The 26061-nt window shown below is 36.9% G+C and overlaps 1 protein-coding gene across 4 annotated transcripts; it reads left to right on the forward strand.

Moving 5' to 3' along the window:
* The first annotated feature begins 460 nt into the window (after positions 1-460).
* Positions 461-22641, forward strand: SPDL1 (spindle apparatus coiled-coil protein 1). 4 transcript variants are annotated; one of them, XM_058545703.1, is made up of 12 exons: positions 3926-4155; positions 4832-5010; positions 6933-7109; positions 9770-9964; positions 10561-10710; positions 10806-10904; positions 10982-11092; positions 12234-12374; positions 16782-16885; positions 17467-17654; positions 19836-20178; positions 22446-22641. In XM_058545703.1, the coding sequence occupies exons 2-12, from the start codon at positions 4852-4854 to the stop codon at positions 22591-22593; spliced, it is 1815 nt and encodes a 604-aa protein (XP_058401686.1). In that variant the 5' UTR covers positions 3926-4155; positions 4832-4851; the 3' UTR covers positions 22594-22641. The 4 variants fall into 4 exon arrangements, with proteins under 4 accessions (XP_058401665.1, XP_058401655.1, XP_058401674.1 ...); XM_058545682.1 differs by lacking the exons at positions 3926-4155; positions 22446-22641 and adding an exon at positions 461-541 and having other exon boundaries at positions 19836-20714; XM_058545672.1 differs by lacking the exon at positions 22446-22641 and having other exon boundaries at positions 3922-4155; positions 19836-20714.
* The last annotated feature ends 3420 nt before the right edge of the window (positions 22642-26061 follow it).

Raw genomic sequence — 26061 nt, forward strand, 5'->3', positions numbered from 1 at the left:
CTGTACTGGCACGTGGGGAAGGCTCAAGTGTTAACGCCATCACAATAACTGTCGTTCTGTCTCAAAAGTAATTGATTCTGTCCTGTGATGCTTTTAGGCAATGTCACCCTGATTCTGATTCCTGGAACCATCAGACAGGCACCAGGGGGCGGGGTCCTCAGAGCGCACACCGGCCAATCCGCTGGCAGGGTGTACGAGGCTGGCACTCCTCGGTATTCCCCCACCGCCTCGCCTTCTAGGGACACTGTCTCTCAAGAAGGTGCTGTCATTAAAAGGAAAAAAACCAGAAAACTAACCCTGAGTAAAGCTGACGAGACGGAGGGCCACGTCTGCGCCTGCGCCAAGCGCACGGCTCTCCGCTAGCACCTGCACTGTCGCTGTAAGGGCGGGGGACTCTGTTGGGCGTCCTTCCGGGTTTTTCCTTTACGCGCCGTTTGGGCGGAACGTCTCGTGAGAAGTCCGAGTTCTCGCGGGAACTGCATTCAAAAAGCCCTGGCGCCTCCCTGGGAGCTGGCTGAGTTCTGTGGCCGGCTTGTCTGTGGTGAGTTGGCCTTCTCTTCACGAACCTGGGCGCCGCGAGCTCTCGTCACGAGCCGCCGCCTGAAGCAACGGGGGAAGGGGGTGAGAGAGAGGTGGGGGCACGGGGCCTGGAGGGAGGCGCGTGCGGACAGGAGCGGTGGGGAGGAGAGAGCAGGGCCTGGGTCTCGGCCGAGGCCTTGAGCCAGAACGGCTTCTTCGGCGGACTCTTTGAGTGCCGGTAGACAGCTTCCGAGCCGGTCTCAGAGTTCCGTGGGGCCGCCTCGCCGCCGGGCGTCCGCGTGCGTACGGGAGGCCGGCTCGGTGCCGGAGAGAGAACGGACGCTGCGTCTGCGCCGTCCGGTCCGTAGCCGCCAGCCACGGGCGGCCGTGCTAACGGGAAATGCCGTTAATGTCGAATACACGCCCCGTTTCGAAGACTAAACGGTGATAGCTCGTTAATACTTTTTATAATGATCGCATGTTGGAATGATTAGTTTGGATGTACTGGGTTAAATAAAACATGATTAAAATGAATTTCAACTCCGTTTACTTTTGTTCTGATGTGGCTCCTTGAAAATGAAAAATCACGGATGTAGTTCGCATCGCATTTCTGTTGGACGGCGCTGCCCCCACAGCTGCGTGTGTGGTCTTCCCTCATTGCTGCGCACCATTAGCTGGTTTCATCCTTCAAAGACCCCGTTAGGTGAATGTGCTTGTCCTTGTGTTAGGGGTGACAAAACAAGACGTTCAGTAAGCTGTCCGAGTTCACGCAGCAGTGAGTGGTGCAGGTGGGGTGAGAACTCGGGCAGCCTGATTCCCACTGCTCCCTGTCTCCTGAATGCTATGCCTTGTGCCTGCTATGTTTCTGAGAGGCAGGACGGAAGAGTGGTTAGGGCACCAGGCTTTGGAGCTGGACCCTAGTGCCCATCTCACTTAGCCACTTACTAGCTGATAACTCTTGGGCAAGTCACTTAACCTTTCTGTGCCTCAGTTTGCCTGTGTGTAAAATACCTTATATTTCATGGGGTTGTTGAGAGGATTAAATAAGATAATATCTGCAAAGTACCAAGCACGATGTCTGGCACATATTAGCTGTAGTTGTTATTCAACCCTGGCTACCTCCCTTTGCAGATTGGTAGGTTAACTCTTCCTCATCCATTAGACCTCTGCTGAAAAGTCACTTCCTCGGGAAAATCTTTCTTGTCCATAATGCCCCCTACGCTGCCCCCACCCCACTACCCAGATTAGGAGAGCTCACCTCCGTGGTATAGGCTCAGACAGCACCATACATCTCTCCCTCTTGCACTTATCACACTTGTGATTTTACAGTTCGGTTATTTGATTTAATGCCTTTCCACTAACAGACTGGAAGATTCACGAAGGCAGGGATATTGTCTAGTTTGGGGGTCACCATTGTGTCCTCAGCAGTAGCACAGTACCTGACACATAATAGGAATTCCAGCAAATCTCTGGAATGAATGAGAGCTAATATTTTGGCTTGCTTGGACATTGCTGGCTGGGCTGTCTTCAGGCTAACTCCATTTTTTCTTTGGTAAATGTTGATGACAATAGTATGTAACTCAGGCCCATCAAGAGAATTAAATGAGATAATACATTTGAAGCACTCTGCCTTGCAAATGGTAAATCCTCAAGAAATATAAATTATTAACAGTGCAACAATTAGGGCCTGGCCTCATCATGTGCAGGCTTTGGAAGGGACTTGCATTTTAGAGCAGTAACTGCCAGCCCTGGATAACATAGGACACCTTCTTTTTTCTCTTCTAAAACCCTGTATCTCCTCCATCTTTATCCTCAGTTGAAGACTTTGCTTCCTAACTCACTGATAAATTGAAGCAGTTAGAAGGGCACTTATGCAGATTCCCACCACCATATCTACCTGCTTATCAGTGTCTGTACCCATATACTCTGCTTTCCCTTACTCTAGACGAAATATTCATGTTCCTGTCTAAAATCAGTTCCTGTACCTTAGTCCTCACTCCTTTGTTTGTCACTCCAGTAGTTCTCCGTGTTTTCTATATCATCAGTATTCCTTCGCTTGGATCTATCCCATGGTATACAAGCATGCTGTTATTTTTTCTTAATTTTTTTATTTTAATTATTTTTTTCTTAAAATTTTTTATCTAAAAAAAAATAACTTGACCCTGCTTCTCTTCCAGCTGCTGCCCCGTTTATCTGCTCTCTTTTGCACCAAAACTGTGCTTGCTGACTCCTAGTCTTCTCCCAACATTTTCTCTCCAACCCATTCCAGTCAGGCTTTTGCCCCATCTCTCCACCAAAACTGCTCTTAGGGCCACCAGTGACCTCCATGAATTCAAATCCAATGGCCAATTCTCAGTTCTCACCTTATTTGACTTAGCATTTGGCACAATTGATCACTTCTACCTCCTTAATACACTTTTGTTTATTGGCTTCCAGGACAACACATGCTCTTGGTTTTCCTCCTACCTCACGGGCCATGGCTGAGTATACTTGGCTGTCTTCTTTCCCATCTCTTAACAGGGCTCGATCCTTGGTCCTTTTCTCTTTAATTATGCTCATGTCCTGGTGATATCACGGCTCGAGGATTTCTGCTAATAACTCCCAAATTTATGTCTCCAGCCCAAACCCCTCTCTTACTCATATAGCCAACTGCTTACTTGACATATTTCATGTCCAAAACTTAATCCCCTGATTTTCTGTCCAAAATAGCTTTTACTCACAGTTTTCAGTGCCTCAGCTGATGGCAAATGTATTCTACTAGTTGCTCAGGCCAGAAGCCTTGGAGGCATTTTTGACTTCTTTCTTTCTAACACATCCCATATTCTGTTTGTCTGAAAATCATATTGGTTTTACCTTTAAAATATATGCAGAATCTGACCATTTCTCACCCTCCTATGCAACCACCATAATGTGAGTGATCATCTCACCTCGTTTTTCTGCTCTCAACTTGCTTCCCTCCAAACTATTCAGCATGGTAGCCAAAATGATCCTTTTAAATGTATCAGATCTCTACTCCAGACTTTGCAATGACACCTTATTTCACCCAGAGTAGAAGCCAACGTCCTTACAGTGGCTTGCTCTGCCTATTCTCCCCTGTTATCTCCTGTGACCTAACTCTTATCTTGTTCATTCTTTGGGCTTCCTTCTGCCTTAGTGTTACCCCTATGCCTGGAACATTCTTTCCCTAAGTAGGTACTACATGGGTAATTTTCTTATCCTCTGCAAGACTTTACTCAGGTGACTACCTGAGGGCCTGCCCCGCAACACTTATTTTAAATTTCATCCTAGTTACCATACCTCCACCTCTTAAGCTCCCTTATCATATTCTATTTTTTTTCCATTTCCACTTTCTAATGCATTTAATATTACACTGTTATTGCTTGTCTTCTCCCACTGCAAGGAAAGTTTCATGAAAGAAGAGCCTTTTTTTGGTCAATTTGACCTCTGATGTATCTGAAGTTCCTAGAATGGAGCCCAGCACATAAGGCATTCAAGAAATATTTGTTGAATGAATGACTACATTGATTGGAGACATGGAGGAACACCTTAATAATGGTCTGTTGCTCTTTGAAGGCAAAGCTGAGTTCAAGTTTGGCCTAAGAGGCTGGAACCAATTTGGAAAGGATGACGAGTGAGGTTAAGTTAAAATGGAATGTTTCTATATATAAAGTTTAAGTCTTTGCTTGAAAATCTATAATGAGAGCAATGTTCTTTAATTACTTTGAATGTGGTTTCTGTTTTGCATGCCCTCTTATAAATAACTAGGAAAATACTAGTGAGTCTCTTTTCAATAAGGCAAATTTAATGTGTTTAGGAAGTTAACGCTGTTGTGAAAAATTGTGGACGTGGTAGTCCTTGCCTTACCTTATGAACCTTATTCAAAGCTGTCTTTTTATTTAAGCAGCAGTCATGCTGCTTAAAGTTTCTTGATTTCTTTCATTGTTCTCTTAACTTGATTATCTGTATAATGGTATATTTATGAGACCCACTGTACCTTAGCATTTAAGAAAGCTTAGCACATAACAACTGAATAGTTTCCTGATACTGCATTTCTTAGAAGCAAAATTGAATGTATTCATGTTTTTTTGCTCTGTTTGATTTGGTCTCAAATCAGGTAACAAAATCATCAGACCTTGCTCTTAGAACAAGAGTGCAAATTTGACCATTTAAGAATCAGGAAGAAAATCTTTAATGCCTGTGTTTGTATATGGCAGTAGTATTGAGTTTATATATATATATATATATAATTGATATAATTGTATGGAGTTTTTTGTTTAAGCTTAAGTACTTTTATTTCCTCTATTTATGGTAGACTAAAAACAAGAAAAAATCATGGAGGCAGATATAATTGCAGATCTTCGATGCAAACTCAAAGAGGTTGAAGAAGAGCGACTAAAAGCTGCACAGTATGGTTTACAACTAGTGGAGAGCCAGAATGAATTGCAGAATCAATTGGATACATGTCGTAATGAAATGATGACCATGACTGAGGTAGGACTCTAGACTCCTCTGTTTACAAGAGTGTGCTTAGCTATTGAAGATTTGTGTTGTCTAGCAATTATCATTAATATTTTTATTCTTTTCTGAAGATTTTAGATCTCGTTCCCACCCCCACCATCCCCAATAAAGGAGAATGTACTAAATAAATTCCTAATAATTCTTATCCAGTATGTTCTGAGTTTGAAAAATCAAGTTATGATCACACTCTTTACCACAGATTGGATTTTAGATTTTGTTTTATCTGCACTCTTCCTAGGTGACCTTACTTGTTTCATAGCTTTAGATAACATCTAAATGCCCCATGACACTATGCCAAGTTCTTAGTTCTCCCTTAAAGTCTAGGCTTGTCTATTCAATTGTCCACTAATGGACATCTCAAACTTAACATAAGCAGACAGAATAGTTGATTTCCTGCCCACTTATCAAACATTCCCTTGCAGTTTTCTTTAGCTTACTTAGGAAATGTAGTAACATTCGTCTAGTTGCTTGAGCCAAAAATCTAGGAGCTTTACTCAATGTCTTTCTGTCCCTTATTTCGAATATTTAATCCATTAGTAAGCTCTAAGAACTTGATCTACAGAACATCCGTCTGTGCCACTGCCACTCTAGTTCAGACCACCCTCATTGCTCCCCTAGACCACTGTTGTAGCCTTCTAACCAGGTTGACTTCTTCCCTCATTGCCATTCCTACCATTCATTCTTCACACAGCAGCCAAGTGGTCATTGAAGAATATGCAAAAGATCGTGTCACAGCCCTGATAAAAAAGTGGCTTTCAGTTATATTTACAACAAAATCTGAGCTGCTTACCTGGGTTTGCAGAGATCCCTATGTGATCTGACCCCACCAACTTTTTGACCTCATCTCAAACTACTTTCCCTCGTTCTCAGATGTACTTGTGCTGCGTTATTGGCTTCACGTGGGCTCCGCCTCCATCTGAGTTGTTCATCCCCACTGGCATGGGTTGAGTCCTCAACCTTCAGGTTTCTGTTGAATGTCACCTCAGCAGAGAGGCCTTCCCTGACTATGTTTGTGAAGTTGCCGTCAATCACTCTCTTAATTCTCTGCAGTGCTAATTATCTCCAGATTATAAGCTCTGTGAGAGAGAGAATTTTGTCTGTCTTTTTCATTGCTGTATCCCTAATGTCTGGAATACATTTATTAAGAGAATGAATAAATCAGTTTTATTTAGTAAATGCTCAGTAATATATTTAAACTTTGTTCTCAAAATTTAAATATAGCAGATAAAAATAACTGATGGTAACCCTTATTTTCTTATTTTTCCTTCTTTTATTTAATCTAATTTAGTTTGTCTTATTTTTTAAAGTTTATCGAAGGAGTTTGAACCGACGCCCTTTTTTTCTTTCAACTTCCCTGTCAGTAAGCACACCCTCTTACATACTCCTTTTGTTTCAGCACTGTACTCGTTTGAGTAGTCATTTGTGCACATTTCTCAGATGACAACCTTCTGAGAGTAAGGGCTAATTCAGTATTTTGCTTTACACCTAGTCCACTATTTCTTCATTTTGTTCAGAGCTACAAATAGAGCATATCGTTATCAAACCAAGTAATTCTCAGTAGGAAAACTTAAGTGCTATTAAATCTTTTTTCTTTTTTTTCCTAGTGGAGATTACTTGACACGTTGATGTGCCATGGAGCACTTTTTGCTTCCTTGACAAGGCATAGAAGCAATTACCATATCCCTAGCATGGACTTGAATGTAGTCTCAGAATACCCCTCAGGGATTTTTTAAGACTGACTAGCTACAAAGTTACTCCAGATTTAACGAGTGGTTGTTATGTAGAAAGCAGCAAATGTGTGAAACAGGAATGAAACGCTTGAAGGTAGAACTGCTGATATGTGATAAGTGTAAGTTATTTTTATGTAATTGAATTATAATTGAATCTGCTTTCAGAATTATGAGCAAGAAAAATATACTCTTCAGAGAGAAGTTGAGCTCAAGAGTCGAATGCTAGAAAGTTTGAGCTCAGAATGTGAAGCTATTAAACAACAACAAAAAATACACCTGGAGAAATTAGAAGAACAACTGAGCAGAAGCCATGGACAGGAAGTGAATGAACTAAAAAATAAGGTTTGGATATCTATATATTTCAGTGCAAAAATGTTCTATGCTTATGCAGCAGTCTGTAACCTTTAGGTGATGAAGATTTTCTTAGTACTGTCTATGCAAAATAGCTGAGATCAAGGGCGCCATCATATTAATGTTGGGAGTCAGAATACTGAGAAACAAGAGTTTACCCAAGGGACTTGTGTAAATAACATTCTACTAATTAAATACAATTATTTAATTTTAGTAACTGGGTATTTGTTATGGAGTTTTAGTTAAGTGACCAGCATGACTTCCTTGCTTATAGTGTATAGTATGGCTTTCAGAAAGACTAGCCTCCTGGCTTTCACTGCAACTAGTGGTATACTTTGTAATTCCACAAAAGACACCAATAGTTCCTTGTTAATTAATGTACATTAGAATTCATACTTTATAGTTTGTTTATTGAAGGTAAACTAATACATATGATCCACTTCTTAAAACAACTTCATAAGGGAAGTACCATTAATTATCTGCATATAACAGATGAGAAAACCAATGTTTAAACAGATAGAATAAGCTGGATGAAATTACAGAGCTAGAAATTATCAGTCGGGATTTGGACTGAGGCTCTCTGATTCCAAAGCCCGTGTCACTGTACTTAGTCTAATGACATGTTATACTGGCTCCATTTCAAGCATAAATACAAAATAAATGATTGTTCAGTGATTGTCCTTTCCCTTTTGGCAGCCCTGTCTACCGAGTGTCTTCAGCTTACTTGTGAGGAATCCAGAACTTTTATTGTGGCTCCTCTGTATGAGTCCATACTTCCCAGAACTGTCTCTATCAGAACCTGCCTGACTTTTGTCCTGTTTTCTCAGAAGTCTGTTTTCCAATTTTCAGTGTTGTGTGTAGCATCTTTTAAGATTTTCTGTATCTGTATACCACTTGTTGTTACTTAGTTTCTCATTAAATTGACTCTCTTTGTAAATGTTTTCTCATTTTAAGTAATGATATCAATGAAATTACATATTTGAGCTGGTTATATTTTTTCCTAATATGCAGTAAAACAAATGTAACTATCAAAATATACTTTTGTGTAATACTTAGAGTCGTCTTGCATACCACTGGCAAGATGTAATAGCAATAGTAATCCAGCTTCTCTGAAACTTATCTGAGTTGAGACACCAATGACTGATAACATGTTCTTTTCTTTTTTTCTTTGGATGTTATTTTGATTTTAGCAATAGCTTTCATTACCTAAACAAAAAAGAGTAATGCAGGAAATATTCAGAGACTCACGCAAGGCCAATTATAGAGATGGCTTTTTGGTGGAGCAAAGACAAAATCAGTCAAAAAAATATTTTCAGTTTTACTGATGTTCTAAAATTACTTGTGCCAAAAATTTGGAGTTTTATTTGATATCTTTCTTTCACTTATTTCTCACATTTAATCCATCAACGAGTCTAAGAACTTGACCTACAGAACATCCATCTACGCTACTATCACTCTAATCCAGATCACCGTCATCTCTGCTAGATCACTACTGTAGTCTTCTATCGAGGTAGCCTCCTTCCGTCATTGCTCTTCATAGCATTCGTTCTTCACACAGCAGCCAAAATGGTCAGGAATCTAGACCTATTCTGATAACTTGAATTATTTGTACGTTTATAAAACAAGGCGTGTCACTGTCTGTTAAAAGATACCTTGCCAGGGCCAGCCCGGTGGCATAGCGGGTAAGTTCGCATGTTCCGCTTTGGTGGCCCATGGTTCACCGGTTTGTATCCTGAGCACGGACCTACTCACCCCTCATCAAGCCATGCTGAGGCAGTGTCCCACATAGAAGAGCTACAACTCGACAACTCTACAACTATGATATACAACTATGTACTGGGGCTTTGGGGAGGAAAAAGAAAAAGAGGAAGAATGGCAACAGATGTTAGCACAGGGTCAATCTTCCTCAAAAAAAATAAAGAAATAAAACACTCTAAAAAAAAAAGATACCTAGCCTTGGCCAAGTAGAAAATCCCAATAGTCTCATCATACAGTAAGTTTGGGTCAATCAGTGATGTTTTTCAGATAGATAGCCACCTTTTGACAAAGATCATTCAGCTGAAATTTTTATTTCACATCATGAAAATAGAAAAGGGAAAACAGGTCAATCTAAGAGGCTCTTATTTTTTACATAGCAAACAAATATCAGGATATATTCTAAGAATGCTGAGACCTTATTGAAGATAATTCACTATAGATGATAATCATAACCCTGGACATTAAGTGAATGCTTTTTATTGATAACAGAAACCATTTAGTGAATGCTAGGCCTGGCACTGGATGTTTTACCCACCCAACCTCAATTGAGAGCCTCACAGTAACCAGTGATGGTAGGTACAGTCATTTATCAGTTTTACATATGAGGAATGAAAGTGAGACAGGTTCAACTTAGGCCTGACCCTCAAACTTCACCTTCTGCTATAGTTTGTTCCCTTTAAGCTATATATTCTTAGTTTTCCAAGATTTAGAACTGTGTGACATTTTAGAAAGTAAATGTCAGGAAATGTTGGGAAAAGTTAGTTTTGTTCCACTTGACTGTTTTCCAAATAGTTATCCTGTAGGTACCAGAACAGTTTGTACTACAACTGCATATCCTGATGACCTTCAGTTACCTTTTGATTTGTAAGATTTTGAATTTTTTTTTACTTTAGTTAGAAAAACTGAAAGCAGAATTAGATGAAGCTAGGCTTAGTGAAAAGCAGTTGAAGCACAAAGTTGATCATCAGAAGGAACTCCTCGCTTGTAAATCAGAGGAAATGCGGATAATGTCTGAACGTGTGCACGAAAGCATGTCTTCAGACATGCTGGCTCTTCAAGTTGAGCTGACTGAAACGGAAAGTATGAAGGTAATTTTTATGACATGTGTGTTCTCAAATTTTCTTTCTTTTTTTCCTTGCATATTTTTTGTATGATTTTGTAATAATCCTTATGAGCTAGTTTTAAAGCTGAAATAGTTTTTGGCCTAACTTTGATTTAACTAATTAAAAAATGTTCTACAGAGTTTTTAGGTGCATTACTTCACGCATAATAAAGCTTTAGATTACATGATTATGTAAGGCAGAATTTACTGTAGATTAATGAAACCTCTGGAAGAATTTAGAGACATTTACTCTGATCCTAGTTTGTGTTGTAAAAGCCCATTATAAGCATTGGTCCCATGGAAGTTGATATGCATATGAATGCAGTTTTTTTCATTGAAGGCTAAGGTTAATTAAAAATTAAAACCTTAAATTCATAGGAAAGAAAAACAGTCTATAGAGCCTTTTATTTGGTTCCCTGCTGAAAAATTTAGTAATTTTTATATTTTGTTAAGCACCCTACAACCTTTGACTAGTTTTCGCTTTAGTTTTGGGTGTGAACCACTGCTGATAGATAAACTGAGCAGCTGCTAAATGAAGGATTATTCAAGCAAGTTTCCTCTTTTTTAATTCCTGTTGAATAGACCGCCCTCAAAGAAGAAGTGAATGAACTACAGTACAGACAAGAACAACTAGAACTTCTTAGTGCTAATTTAATGCGCCAGGTAGAGCGGCTTAAAGAAGAAAAAGAAGAGCGAGAAAAAGAAGCGGTTTCTTACTATAATGCCTTAGAGGTATTATGACCATAGTAACAACATCTTTTCCAATTATAAGTTGTTTTCTTTCTAATCTAACCTCTATTAGCTAAATTATTTTCTTTTGAATTTAGAAAGCTCGTGTAGCAAATCAAGATCTTCAGGTGCAATTAGACCAGGCGCTCCAGCAAGCCTTGGACCCCAATAGTAAAGGCAACTCTTTGTTTGCAGAGGTACTTACAAATATTCCATTGATTGAATTGACATTTCACTTACTACAAGAATAATTAAACATGTTAATATTTTCTAGGTGGAAGATCGAAGGGCAGCAATGGAACGTCAGCTTATCAGTATGAAAGTCAAGTATCAGTCACTAAAGAAGCAAAATGTGTTTAATAGAGAACAGATGCAAAGAATGAAGGTATTGAATTATCACCATCAAAGGTTTATTAAACCTATTTTGTATCAGCATTCCATGTACAGATATATCAAAGAAAGCATCTTTTTCTACAAGGAGTGTACTTATTTAGTTATTTCTGGAACTGCATGATTTTAGGAAAAAAAATCAATATTTTTAAATTGAGCAAAAGATCCATTTATGTTTTATTTTAAAAATTTATCCTTTGGTGAAGATTTAGTAGTAGTATATTTAACATCCATTGATTGATTGATTTTTTTTTTTTTTTAATAGTTACTCACTAGCCTTGCCAGAGAAGTATAAATCTTTCTTTGTGGAGTGGGGAAAAAAATTTAATTAAAAAGTTTTTATGTCCTACTGTTGGCTTGGTGTCTTTTTGAGCACAGCCCTATGGTTCCTACTTTAAATAAAACTAGCTCTCTCTCTCTCTCTTTAAAACTATATTTAAACTAATTGACACTTGGTAGAGCTCCAGAAATTTCTGAAGGAGGAAAAGAATGCTAGGTTTAGATTTTAGTTAATTTCTTTCCACTTGCTATGCAACTCCAAGTTTAGGTGGAGTCATAATTAGGTAAGTTGATGGCTGCTCTTAAAAAACAAATTTATATTTATATTGAAGATTGCCTCAATATCCTTAGATTGCCAGTTACCTTTGGTTTCCATCCTTGTCACTTGTGAATCTCATGTTTGTGAATGTGAGTAGCTTAATAATTTCCCCCACTTAATACTATTGAAGTTAACTGAAGTTTTGAGAAAGTCCATCAGACCCTTGATAAGAATGCATATGATAAGTAGAGTACAGCATCTGGCCAGGCTTTTTTTTTTACCAGTTAAGTGACGTGCTTCCAGACCACAGCCATGCAGTTCCATTATGTTTCACAGAAGTACGAATACTTGTTACAGACTTCAGATACCACTCATAAGTAGTCAAAATAAGTACTCAAGAGTTATGTCTATAACTAAACTTATTGATATAAATGTTTTCAAATTATTGAATTATTAGAAACAGCTAATTAGTTTCCAAAATATGTTGAAAGTAATATATTACAAAATATGAATTGTACCAAAAATATAGTTATCAGAATCTTCCTCTCCCCAACTCAATTTTATGGGCTGGGGTGGGGGTTAATTTTTTTTTTTCTAGTTACAAATTGCCACATTGCTACAAATGAAAGGGTCTCAAACTGAATTTGAGCAGCAGGAACGGTTGCTTGCCATGTTGGAGCAGAAGAATGGTGAAATTAAGCATCTTTTAGGTGAAATTAGAAATCTGGAGAAATTTAAGGTATGCGTAACACCTTTAAAAAATGCAGCCAAATTTTGGTTTTAATATTTTAATACTTTTAACTTGAATAGGTTTTTTTTTATTATATAATTAATTTATAGTTTCAGTTGAGATTAACTAATATTTGAATCATTTTTTTCTTCTGGTTTCTTTTTGCTTTTCAGTGTTTTTGACTATTGCTTCCTTAGTAGAGCCAAACTGAGCTAACTTCCCCCATATTTGTTGTAGTTATTGTAAGTTATAACTTGAAGTGCCTGTATCTTTAGTGTACAACTCAATAAGTTTCAACATATATATATCCCTTGTAATTACTACCCAGCTCATGATATAAAATATTTCTAACACTCCAAAAAGGCTCTGCCATGTCCCTTTTAAGTGAGGACTCCTACCCTCTAACTTTTTATCAGCATTACATGAGCAATACTCTTGAACTTCATATAAATGGAATAATTCGGTATATACTCTTTTGTTTCTGTCTTCCACTCAACACTATGTCAATAAGATTTGTTCCTCCTGTTGCGTATTATCAGCAACTGATTATTTTTCAGTACTATCCACTTCCATTTTTTAGTGGATGCACAGTAGGAGCTTTGTCACCTTGTCTAACATTGTGTGGTAATTGGAATTCATAGAAGTCTTTAATAAGCTACTTTTTAGAAAAATTTTGAAATAAATTCAAAAATCCCAGAAAAATTGTAAAATTATTCTTGTATACTCTTCACCCAGATTCCCCACTTGTCAATTTTACCACATTTGCTTCATTATTTTCTGTGTCTGTCTATCCATGTGTGTATATTTTTTTCTTAAACATTTGAGAATAAGTTATAAAACAGATATCCCTTTACTCTTAAGTTGTATCTGAATGTTATTGAAGTTCTTCTCACTCTTAAGTTGTATCTGAATGTTATTGAAGTTCTTCTCTTATATAACCACAGTATGATGATCAAAATCAGGAAATTAACAGTGGTACATAGTATTAGCTAGGCTGCTTTTTATGTTTTACCAATTACCGCTGTCCTTTGTAGCAAAACAAAAATACCCCAAATGCTTTCCTTTCTAGGGTCCAATCCACAATCACATATTATATTTAATCAAGTCTCTTTATTCTCCCTTAATCTTGAATAATTCTTCAGTCTTTCTTTATCTTTCATCACCTTGACGTTTTTGAACAGTACAACCAATTACTTTGTAGATTGTCCCTCGTTTTGGGTTTCTGTGACATGATTAGATTCAGGCTATGTATTTTTGACAGGAATACTGCAGGAGTATTACTATACCCTTCTTAGTGCATCACGTCAAGTGGCACATGATATCTATTTGTGCCATTACTGCTGATATTAACCTTGATTGCTTGGTTAAGATTATGCCTGCCAGGTTTCTCTACTTTCAAGTTATGATTTTTCCCTTTGTAATTAATAAATATCTCGTGAGGTGATACTTAGACCAAGTAAATGTCTGTTTCTGCTTATACTTGAACATCCATTGATGATTCTTGCCTGAAACGGGTATTGCTATGATGATTGCCAAATGGTAATTCCATCATTCTTTCTACGTTTATTAGTTAGAGTAATAATAAAGAGATGGAAAAGAAGAACCTTTCTCCTTACTTATTCATTTATTTGTATCAGTATAGCCTCATGAATTCTCATTTTATCCTGTGGATTATAATCTACTGCTTTTCTTTATTTACTCTGATACGCAAATTGTCCCAGATTTGGCCAGTAGGAGTACTTTCTTACTGTGGCACAACAAGCTCACCTGCCCCAGCCCTGGAATCAACATTTCTCCAAGGAGCACTGGTTCCTTTTAGTGGAGAATGATATTTAGAAACCAAGACCTGGGCACTAGATGGGCTTGTTGCTACCTGAATGTCATCACTTGTAGACTGTCAGCAGACAGAACTAGGAGTCTGTGTGCATATATTTAGTGTATTTATATATGTGTTGTATGCATATTTATGAATGTTTTGTGTGTGTATTTAGGTATGTGTAAGTAATGTGTATGTACATATATATGTATATGCACACACACAAACATAATAAAACCTTGATATCATACTGATAACTCTGATTTGCATCTAATACCACAGAGTTCCTTGCCTACCCTGTTTTCCAACAGTGAAAAACCTGGCTCTTACTGTCCTCAATATATTTGCTTATTTACTCAGTCTTAGAATGTATGTAGTTTTGGAATTATCCTGCTCACTAGAGTTCAGGGTTTGTTTGCAGTTCTTTTTGTTTTTAGCCTGAGGGTATATAGGTCAAAATACTGTGTTCAAAAGTTACTTGGGTTGTGTGGGGTTTTTCTTCCCTCCTCCCTTCCCCTCTTGGGTATGAGTATGTTATTCATCTGAAATATAGTTAGATTTGTTTTTTTTGTTTCTATGTCATTTTGTTGCCCTCCATCCATCCTTGTTGAATTTATTTATTTTTTTTCAGTATGTGAAACATTAACATAGTTCTAAAAGTCAGAACTATGAAAAAGGTATACTCAAAGAAGTGTCCCTCTTCCCGATCCCTTCTACCCTATTTCCACCCCTCCTCCCCTTACAAGGTTTACTCATGCTGTGTTTCTTTTTGCAAAAATGAACAGCTCTGTGTATGCTTTATTTCCTCCTTTTTCTTTTTTTTTTGACAAAATGTAGCATAATACAGATAGTCTTCTATACTTTCCTTTTTTTCATTTAACTGTATCCTGGAAATCACTTCATCTCAAGTTTATAAATATCTTCCTAATTCTTGTTTATAGCAACAAAGAATTCTGTTGTATGGCTTCTCACCCATTCTCCTGTGTCTGGGTATTTAGATTATTTCCAGTATTTTGTAATTACATGCAGTGCTGCAAAGCACATTTTGCATATATATGCATTTTCTTATTGTTGTAGATGTATCATCAGGGATAATTCCTGCAGTGCGATTGCTAGGTCAAAAGTAAATGCATATGTAGTTTTGTTAGATATTCCCAAACCTCCTCCACATGGCTTGTACCAATTTGCATTCCCACTAGGAATGTATCAGAGTACTTGTTTCTCCATTGCCTCACCAATGGAATGTGTTGTCTTTTTAAATTTTTGATAGATGAAAAATGGTATCTCAGTGTAGTTTTAATTCATAGTTAACTAATAATGAGTGAAGTTGAACCATGTGTTCATATGTGTATTTATTTGTGTGTGTGTGTGTGTGTGTATAGAGGAATTAACCCATATTTTCTACTAGTACTTGTATGGTTGAAGTTTATTCTTATGTGTGGTGTGAGGTATGAATCTAATTTTATCTTTTCAAATAACTAACCAGTTGTCCCAGCATCATTTATTAAAACGTCAATCTTGGCCCTGGTGATTTAAGATGCCACCTGTATCACATATCAAATTTGCATATGTGCTTGAGTCCATTTCTGGATTTTCCATTCTGTTCTGTGGGTCTACTTATCTGCATGTTAGTACCACACTGTTTTAATTATAGAAGTTTTATAGTATGTTTTGTCTGGTAGGAGGACTCTTCCCCCACCATAGCTATTCTTTCTCAGTGCTTTCCTGACTATTCTTGTATGTTTGTTTTTCTCTATGAATATCTTGTCTAGTTCCAAAAAAAGCTGGTTGGTATTTTTATTAGGGTTATATTAAATTTATAAATTAACTTAGGGAGCACAGATATCTTCTCACTAACTAAAGAGCTAATTAAAATTTATAAATGATGAATTTTTGTAAATATTAGTAACCTCTTGGGTATTCTAAATTGTAGCCGTTAATGTATCATAAAATTTTAAGTTTGTGTAGCTTTCTTTCCTTATAAGACCTGTTGAAAGGACTGCAATTTTGGTTAAATTTGCAGTGCATCAATTGGCAGGCGTATGTGGCCCACCAGTGGGTTCAGCACTATACTTTGAAAATTATGGCTTTAAATCGGGGTTTTAACCTGCAGTCTGTGAAATTGTTTACAGGTTTTAAGCAGATTTACATTTTTTCCCCCCTAGAGAAATTGTACAGATATTCTGTACAGTTAAGTTTAAGGATCTCCACTCTTTCATATTTTTCTAATTTATGGCTTTGGCATAAAGTCCAGAATTAAACCCAGTAAGTATTTATTTCTTCCATTTTAAAAGCCAAGAGAGGGAAACCAGAGGATACAGGTATAGTTAGGAGCAGAAGCTTTGGCGACCAATCTGGGTTCAGATTCTCTCTTCTCAGTTTACTTGCCTGTGGCATCTTGAACCAGTTCCTTCACCTGTAAGAGAGGAATGCTCATTCTTGTACCTACTTCAGAAGGTAAAAGAGTTAAGTGGATAGTGCTAAGCACAGTGCTGGCCATATGATAAACATTCAGTAAGTGATAGCTGTTATTGTTATTGATAAACATATGCTAATCTAATTTGTTATGTATTTTAAGTAATAAGAATTGTTTTCTTTAGAGTTTATATGAAAGTATGGAATCTAAGTCTTCAGCCAACTCTGGTGCTCTGGAAGATAACACCTATTATACAGATTTACTTCAGATAAAGCTTGACAACTTAAAGTAAGTGTTGGGTGGATGGAAAGATGGAGACTCTTTTGACTTGTTTTATAATAAGTGGTATTAGTGACTATAAATTTTTCTTTTAAAATTGCCAAAAGAAAATTCCAGAAAAGCAAAGCAACAAAAATATCTTTGTGCAGCAAATGAGATTTATTCAAGATACAATTAGTGCTGATGATTGAAGAAAAAATACTTTCAATGAGTAATTGTGTTTATTTCTTTGTGTTTAGCTTCTTAGATTGGTAAGTGAAAAGACTTTTAATGTAGAAAATGTTCTTATAATCTAAATTTTTCAAGAATAAATATCACATAATTTAAAACTTAAAGGAATTTATTTACACATGCATAAATGTGGGAAGAATAGTTTCCCCTTTTGTCCATTTCCTTTGAAGAAGGCATGAGATTTCTTTTATTTGAAAGTGCTATTGATAAGGCTTATTTTGTTTATTGTTTGTTACTAAAACCCCCAAGGAAATGTATTTTAAACTAAGAGTTCAAATTTATAATAAAAGATTTGCGCTAACAACTACACTTATATGTTATTTTTAATATTCTTTGGTTCTCCTTTTTCATTAATATAGCAAAGAAAATGAAAACACTAAAGGTGAACTGTCCATCCAGCGAATGAAAGCATTATTTGAGAGCCAGCGGGCCCTGGATATTGAGCGAAAACTTTTTGCAAATGAAAGATGCCTCCAACTTTCCCAAAGTGAAAATATGAAACTAAGAGCTAAACTAGATGAGTTAAAACTGAAATATGAACCTGAAGGTATGTATGTCTTTTAATCATGGGAAACTGAGAAATCATATCAAAATTTTTTCTACTACAGCTTTGTGCAAATCCTATTATTACAAACTAATTTGTGGTTATGTATCTGTATTTAATAAAACAAATTTACTGCTACAAAATGTGTAGGAAAATTCAAAGAGAACTGGGTACTGGGTGTGCATGAATGTGATAGGTATTCTTTTTGGATATCTGTATAGTAGAACCTTGATATTTGATACTTTTCCATGTAAGGTTGCAGCATCTTATGTAATACCAAAGAGTTCAGTTTTGTTGAGGCAACTGATTTTTGGGAGCTATGTTAATTAATACTGTTTATAGAAAACCTAAAATAATGGAAACTTAAACAAGATAGGTATTTATTCATCCTCCTGATAAGAATCTGGAGGAGGTGTTCCAGGACTGGTCAGTGTCAGGATCTAGGCTTCATTTGTGCTGTTCGTCAGCATACATCTCCTTTAGCCAAGTTTAGTCATGTGGCCTCACCTACCTGTAAAGAAAGCTGAGAAATGTAGTCTTGATTCTCATGGGCCATGTTCCCAGCTAAATCCTGGAGATTCTGTTATTAAGGAAGAATAGTAGGACAGGTATTAGAGGACAACTAGCAAGTCTAATCACTGAGATAGAAAATAACCTAACCATACAGGCTGCTTATTCACTAAAAAGAGTGATTTTGCTGTATGTAAATTAAAAAGTAAAAAGCCAAAAGTAAAAAGGTCTAAGAATCTGATGGTTCTTAGACCAAAAAAAGTGTTACATATTTTAGGTTATAGATTTTCAGCCAGTTTTTGCCCCTGCACTGTTCACATGTCTAAGACTCTTCATTATTGCCTCAGTGACTCCAAAGTGATACTCAGTGATAGTGGGGAGGTTGTCAGCAATAGTAAGAATTTTTTTGTAGTTCAGAAAGGCATCTTTTGGGGCTGACTTCATGGCCTAGTGGTTAAGTTCAGCACACTCCGCTTCGGCAGCCTGGGTTTGTGGGTTTGGTTCCCAGGCACGAACCTATACCACTCGTCGGCGGCCATGCTGTGGTGGTGACCCACATATAAAATAGAGAAGGATGGGCACAGATTAGCTCAGGGTGAATCTTCCTCAAGCAAAAATGAAGATTGGCAAAGGTGTTAGCTCAGGGTGAATCCTTCTCAGCAAAAAAAAGGCTTCTCTTTCTCTTTCTTTTTCTCTTCCCTGATTCTCATAGCCTTTCCTGATTAAGAACTGTCCTTGATGAATTTCAAAGGTCTGTTGGACTGAAGACAGCAAAGAGACAGGAAATGTAGTGAATCTAGATGATGTGGGTTTCAAAGGAGTAGTGCAAGGGAAAGGGAAAATAATGATTTAAAAACAACAGTGTAGAGCAGGAACACCAATCTCCTGTCGAACCATGATTTCTCCAACTTCACTAACATTTTGATTTTGAAAATAAAAAACACATAGGTATGGGGATAGGGAAAAGGTATTAGAGCAATTTATTCAGTGACTGGGTATATGGACCTGCACAAGGGGTAGAAGACTATTGCAGTAGTATGTGGTGAGGCCTAATACGGTTTGAACTGGGGAGGTATCCATGGTAGAAGTACTCAGATTTTGAGTATATTTTGAGGGTGAGGCTAATAGGCACAAATTACCGTATTCAGAGAATTTGACCTGTTCTTTTCATTTAACCTGTAAAACACACAATATTGAGTGAAGTGGGTGGGTGCTTTTAATCCCAATTTTACAGATAAAGAAAATAAAGCTCAGAGAGGTTAAGCACTTCTCCAAGGTCACCCAGCTGCAAAGTGCTAGTACTAGGATCTGTACCTGGATTTCTTGACTCTTAGCCACCTCATCCCTCATCTCCACGCTGAGATCTTATGAAGCCCTGTGCAACTTTTCACAATACCAGAAGAGAACATTTAAGTGTTCATTCCTGGAGCCAAATATATTGAGTTCACAAGGAAAAATTTATAACCAGATAACTTTTAAAAGATATAGTTAATGGAGTCCATGAAAAAGAAAGGATAAAAGACAGAAATGGTATATTTCAATAAGGAGATGAGTGGGTTTTAAAAGAATGGGAAAAGGGAAAGGAAAAAATTCTATAACTATTTCCACCTCTTTATGTTGCTTTTTTTCTTTGATTTATGGACTGGATATATATTTAATGGTTTTTATTCTCAGAGAAAATTGAAGTGCCTGTACTCAAAAAGAGACGTGAGGTACTGCCTGTGGATTTAACCACCCCTAACGATGTATATGCCAACAGTGCTGTTGGGGAAGAAGTTTATAGATTAGCACCTCAGAAAGAGGAGGCACAGCCCTGTCCAAATAATTTAGAAGATAACAACTTGCAGTTAGAAAAGACGGCTTCTGAAAACGCACCAGGAGACATTCTTTCTCCTCACAAAAATCTGCCCATGGATATTCTGCCAACAAAGGAAAAGAAATGTGTGAAACTTATAGGAGTTCCAGCTGACTCTGAAGCCTTAAGTGAGAGAAGTGGAAACACCCCTAACTCTCCCAGGTCAGTGTCCTCTTTTCTTCAAGGCAACCAGCAGACCTGTCCATCTCTTCTCTATCGCTGCATGAACTGTGCTATCTGTTTCTTTATCTATTTTATTAGTATTGCATGCAGTATACTTCCCCAATTTCATCTGCCTACCTTCAACTTTTCTAAAACTTTAAGAAAGACTAAAATGATTGCAAGGGGAAAGGACTCTTGAATAAGGGAATTATTTTAAAAAGTTACACTTTCTGTTTCATGAAACAGAAATATCACAGTCTAGTACATCTCTGAATGTTTTGATTTGAATAAATGTACTGTTTTTTTTTTTTCCTGGTTCAAGAATGGCCATGAAAGAAAAATTAACTTGCCTCCTAAAAGGTCTTTCCAATAGTCTAAGAAATTTCAACCTTCTAGAAAACTGTTAGATGAAATTTTTTATGGCTTTTAAAATTGTTTATCCTAAGCCTTCAAGAATGGGCTTTGATACCTATTTTGACATTTTAAAATATCAAAGGTAATTTATTTTCATTTTACACCAAAACTTTAAAGCCTCTAGTTTCTGCATATTTGATTTTGTTTTGTTTGTAAAGACGAAGTTTTAGACATGTATGTCTGTCAGAATTAATGTTTTAAGGGCCTTATCCTTTAAAAAAATTAAAAAAATAGAGGCCAGAAGGTAAATGAAAGTGAGTGGAAGGAAAGGTAGGTAACAGTGGCTGAGACTAAAGTGGAATAAGAAACAGGTTCTGGGTATGTACAGCAGGACCAAGAGTGGGAGAAAAAGAAATGAATGAGGAAAATGGAGAAGGTAAGAATAAGATGATAAAAGATGAAGGATGTCTTTATTGAACAGAATGATAGATGCATTTAAAGTAAGTATCTTTAGACATTTCACATATTGATGTGAAAACAGTTAGCTTGGATTGTCTGCTGTGAAAGGAGATCTTTAAGGTGCTGCTAGGGCTTCATCAGTCTTAGATGGAGGGGTACAGAATAAGACATTTTACTAGTGTGCATTTGAGCTGAAATAGTAAGACATAGCCCACCTTATGTAAAAGGGCTTTCTTGTATGTTTTATCTGATTTCTCTTTAAGTCTTCAGTACTACTAAGTGTAGTACTCAACAGTGAAAGCATTTCAACAATGTTAGCTGCTATTATTATTATTATGAGGAGTAATTTATTACTCCATTCCTTGAATTTTTATGTAATAACATTATAACCTATAAGTCACATAAAATAAAAGCTTGATATTCTCAAGGCAAAAGTAACTTGAAATGAATGATATCTGACGCACACACATGGTTCCGAGTATTCTGAAAGGAGTTCAACAGGTTATGCTTGTATATATGTGATTCATTGTGTAAGTGTGCTTGACCATTGTATATTTCTGGAGGTGGATTTCCAGAATTGATCAGTGCAAACCTTGCTATCTGTGTTGTCTTCACTTCTTTTTCTGCCTTTTTTTGCTTGATAAAAATTACTTAAGCAAATGAATGTAGCTACTTGTTTGACTCAAATTAAGTAGCATGTTGGAATATTTTTGTCTTGCTAGTTAAACAAAAACAAATAAAATACCACAAAACATTTGTTTTTGTGTGTGTGTGAGTCCATCTGCTAACTTAAGATGTTTCCAACCTTTTGCTCTCTGCATGATTAACTTAGACACACAATCTATTATAATATTGTCACAATAAATATGGGCGTTATTGGGAACTTCACTATGCATGCTTTATAAATTTAATTGATGCTCTTGCAATAAAGTATCTTTATAGGCCTTTTAAAATATCTCTGCACTGTTTATTTTTTTTAATTATTCTGTTATTTGAAACTCAATTTGAGTTTGTTTTTGTTTTTTGAGACAAATAGACATCTTTTCATGCAGTCCAGGATTCCCTGTTATTTTTGTCTTGTGTTTGCCTTTTGTATGTCATGTTAACATTAAAATAGTGCTTTAGCATTTTAATTTTTTTATTAGGTGTGCTTGTCATGATAGGCACCCTCATTATATTTTAATTCTTTAGGCTTTGTCATGACTTTTTATCAACCTTAAAGATATTTCTTTAGACATTTGCAAAATTAAGTCTTTTGATTTAAAAAGATTGTTTTAGAGAGGCACTGACTTAGTTTTGTTAATGGTATTGGAGTCAACTATAATTTTTTTCATCATACACATAAAAAAAAATTACCGTGTCTCATTAGAGGCCCATTATATTTAGAGGATTGTTTCTTCTTTAATTTTTCTTAACCACATTTGAATTCAGAGTGGATGCTTTAATGCCTGTAGGTTAGCTGCTGAATCAAGGCTTCAAACAGAAGTTAAAGAAGGGAAAGAAACTGCAAGCAAATTGGAAAAGGAAACTTGTAAGAAATCACACCCAATTCTATACGTGTCCTCCAAATCAACTCCAGAGACCCAGTGCCCTCAGCAGTAAAGACTTTTCTTTAATGAGAGTAAGGTGCCACTTGCCCAAAAGTGGACCTTAGTTCCTTTGGACCTTAGTTAAGATTGTCTTGATCTGTAGTATACCACCTTGTAGGTTATTTGTTTCTACTCATTGTGCCAGGCCTTGGCATTTTCATGCTTCTTGGACCAAATGTTCAAAATTTGGTTGGGATTCTAACCAGGAGAGTTCCTTAAGGGATGACTCTTCATGGAGCTTCTATGAATCATAGTGAATAAACTATTAACTGAAGGAAAGTGTTATTATAAATCTATTTGTTGCCTAAGTGATATTTTTAAAGTGATATTAACACATACCTTCAGAGCCGTATATTTGAAAAGAGAACACTGAAATCATTAACTTATATTTTCCTAGTGCTTTTTTATGGATGTAGTTTTTCACTATGTTGTAAAAGTAGAAAACTTGTTTCAAAACTATATATTGTAACTGGATTTTGTCAGTGTTTAAGCACCTGTGTTCATCTTTGTATTCATATACATGATTTAAATTTTATGTCTCAAGCATATGAAGAAGTAATTTTGAAATTTAAAATAAAACTGCAATAATTTATCCCCTTTCTATTTTCTTACTCTGTATAGATAATAGGATATTATCAAAGGGAATAAAGGAAGAAAAAAGAAACTTCAGGGATTCTTAATTCCCTGGTACATAAAATTTTTGTGTATATATATAACTTATCTATATAATTTTTTTTTTTTTTTTTTGTGAGGAGATCAGCCCTGAGCTAACATCCGCCAATTCTCCTCTTTTTTTGCTGAGGAAGACGGCCCTGGGCTAACATCTGTGCCTATCTTCCTCCACTTTATATGGGACGCCGCCACAGCATGGCTTACCAAGCAGTGCGTCGGTGCGCGCCCGGGATCCGAACCAGCGAACCCCGGGCCGCCGCAGCGGAGCGCGCGCACTTAACCGCTTGCGCCACCGGGCCGGCCCCTATATAATTTTATATATACACACACACATATATTTTTAATTCTAAAATTTCCAAATAAAGACATTTTTCCCTTTAAATGATTATAGCCTGGTCTGTAACTTAATTTCATATATACTATAGGGGTTGTATTAGCCTATATATATATATAGACAGAGAGAGATTTATTTTAAGGAATTGACTTATGTGAATATGGAGGCTGGCAAGTCCAAAATCTGCAGGGTGGGTTGGCAGACTGGATACTCAGGAAGATCCAATGTTGTAGTTCAAGTCTGAAGGTTGTCTGCTACAGAATTCTCCATTGCTCAGGAGGAGATCAGTTTTTTCTTCTATTCGGGGCTTCAACTAGTTGCATGCATTGTACCATGCACATTATGGAAGGAAATCTGCTTTACTCAGAAGTCCACAGATTTAAATGTTAATCTCATCCAAAAAACAGTCTCACAGAAACATCCAGAGTAATGCTTGAATACATATCTAGGCTCCGTGGCCCAGCCAAGATGACACATACAAATAACCATCACAGTGGGTTAATTAGATAAGTCTGTTGAGATATATTAGGTAAAAGGAAATTGCCTCTCACTTGTAAATAAATCAAATAAACTTTTAATTTGCTGCAAAAGGCATACTCTAAGGAAATTAGAAATTTCACATTAAATAATATCTTGCAAAAAGAAGTAGCTGAAGGAACTAGGGAACAAGTAATTTTAACCTGAGGATAACAACAAATGAATGACCATATTCATTGCATATTATAGAATGTAGATTGAGATTTTACTATGAACTGTATGCTAGGGGTACAAAAATAAGCCTCCAGAGCTCACAGTTTAATAGAGCCACATAGGCAAGTAGTGGTAGTGGTGGTATAACTAGTAATAGTAATATCTAACATTTGAATTGATCTAATGTGCCAAGCACTCTTTTAAGCCCTCTCATGTATTATCACATTTAACCATCCCAGCATCTTTGTGAGCTAAGTATTATACTTATTTATCCTCATTTTACAGATGAGGAAGCCAAGGCCTCAGAGAGGTTAAGTTACTTGTCCAAGAGCATAAGTGTTAGTAAATGATGAAAAAAATTAAAGAATGGTAGAAGTAGTAATCGAGTGTAAAAAATGCTAGAGGAACAGAAAGAAACAAGAAACTGCCTGGGGGCTTTTTATATTTTTGTCATCTCTAAGCTGAGATTGCCTCAGAGGTTTCCTAAGGCAAGGAAAGAATAGCATTACAAGTAGAAGAAATAGCTATTCAAAAAATAAAAGCATGGAACAGCATCTCTAATTCAGCAAACTGAAGACTTCAAAATGGCTGAACCTGTGGGGCTTGTGAAAAGCAGTAACAGTAAATTGAATCGGAAGAGATAGCTAAGAGCAAAATCATGAAAAGCTTGAGTTAGGGAAGTCCATTTTACAAACAAAAACTTACACAGACCTATAAAGAAATTAAGGAACTTGATTGAAGGTTGAAGAATAGGGATGCATGAGAACCTTAACCATCTAGCTTCTGCCTTATCACCCTTGGGAACTGAGGCAATTCTATTGAGTCTTTTAGGAATATATTTTGAAAAATCACCACTGTGGATGATGGGAAGCAACTGAATAATGTAAGCAAAGCAATTACTGAATAAATTTAAAAGGTTGAAAAATTATTCAATTTATTTTTGGTAAAAACACTCTAGAGGCATAATGGAAAATGGATTTAGAAAAAGATAGGAATGGAGGCAGAAAAGACTAGTTTGGCCATTTGATAGTCCAGGCAGGAAATATAGGTGTAAACTGAGGCAGTGGCAGTGGGAATGTAGAGTGGTCATTGGATTTAAGATACTGTTTAGAGAAGCAAAGTGGTCAAGAGTTGTTGGCAAAATAGGATGTGGGACTCTGGGGGAAAGGTACATTTGCTGTATGTGGATAAATGGTGGTGGTAACAGAAAATAGGAGTGGGAAGTATTTCACTTTTGATGAATACTTTTATTCAGGTATCTGTGGGGTGTCCATACTGGGGGCAAGGGATGTGTTCATGTATCTTTCTATAATCAAAAGTAATGTCTATCAAATCTTTATTTTTATAAGGAAAATGTAAGACCTATGTAACTGTATTCTAGTAGGCACTTTTTTTTCCTCATCATTATTCAAAAAGTGGCCTTGAGGCTGGCTCAGTGGCGTAGTGGTTAAGTTTGCATGCTCTGCTTCGGTGGCCCAGGGTTCACAGGTTCAGATCCCAGGCACGGCCATACGCACTGCTTATCAAGCCGTGCTGTGGCAGGCGTCCCACATATAAAGGAGGCAGATGGCCATGAATGTTAGCCCAGTGCCAGTCTTCCTCAGCAAAAAAAGGAGGATTGGCAACAGATGTTAGCTCAGGGCTAATCTTCCTCACACATACACACACAAAAAAGTGGCGTTGTGGTCAAATGTTCATAATCATAGCCTTGATTTATTCAGTTTCCACTTAGACATAATGAGCCATGTGTATGGGCCTAGAACAAAGATGGCAAAATAATTATGT

The sequence above is a fragment of the Diceros bicornis genome, chromosome 1 (genome assembly GCF_020826845.1).
Source record: "Diceros bicornis minor isolate mBicDic1 chromosome 1, mDicBic1.mat.cur, whole genome shotgun sequence".
NCBI lineage: Eukaryota > Metazoa > Chordata > Mammalia > Perissodactyla > Rhinocerotidae > Diceros > Diceros bicornis.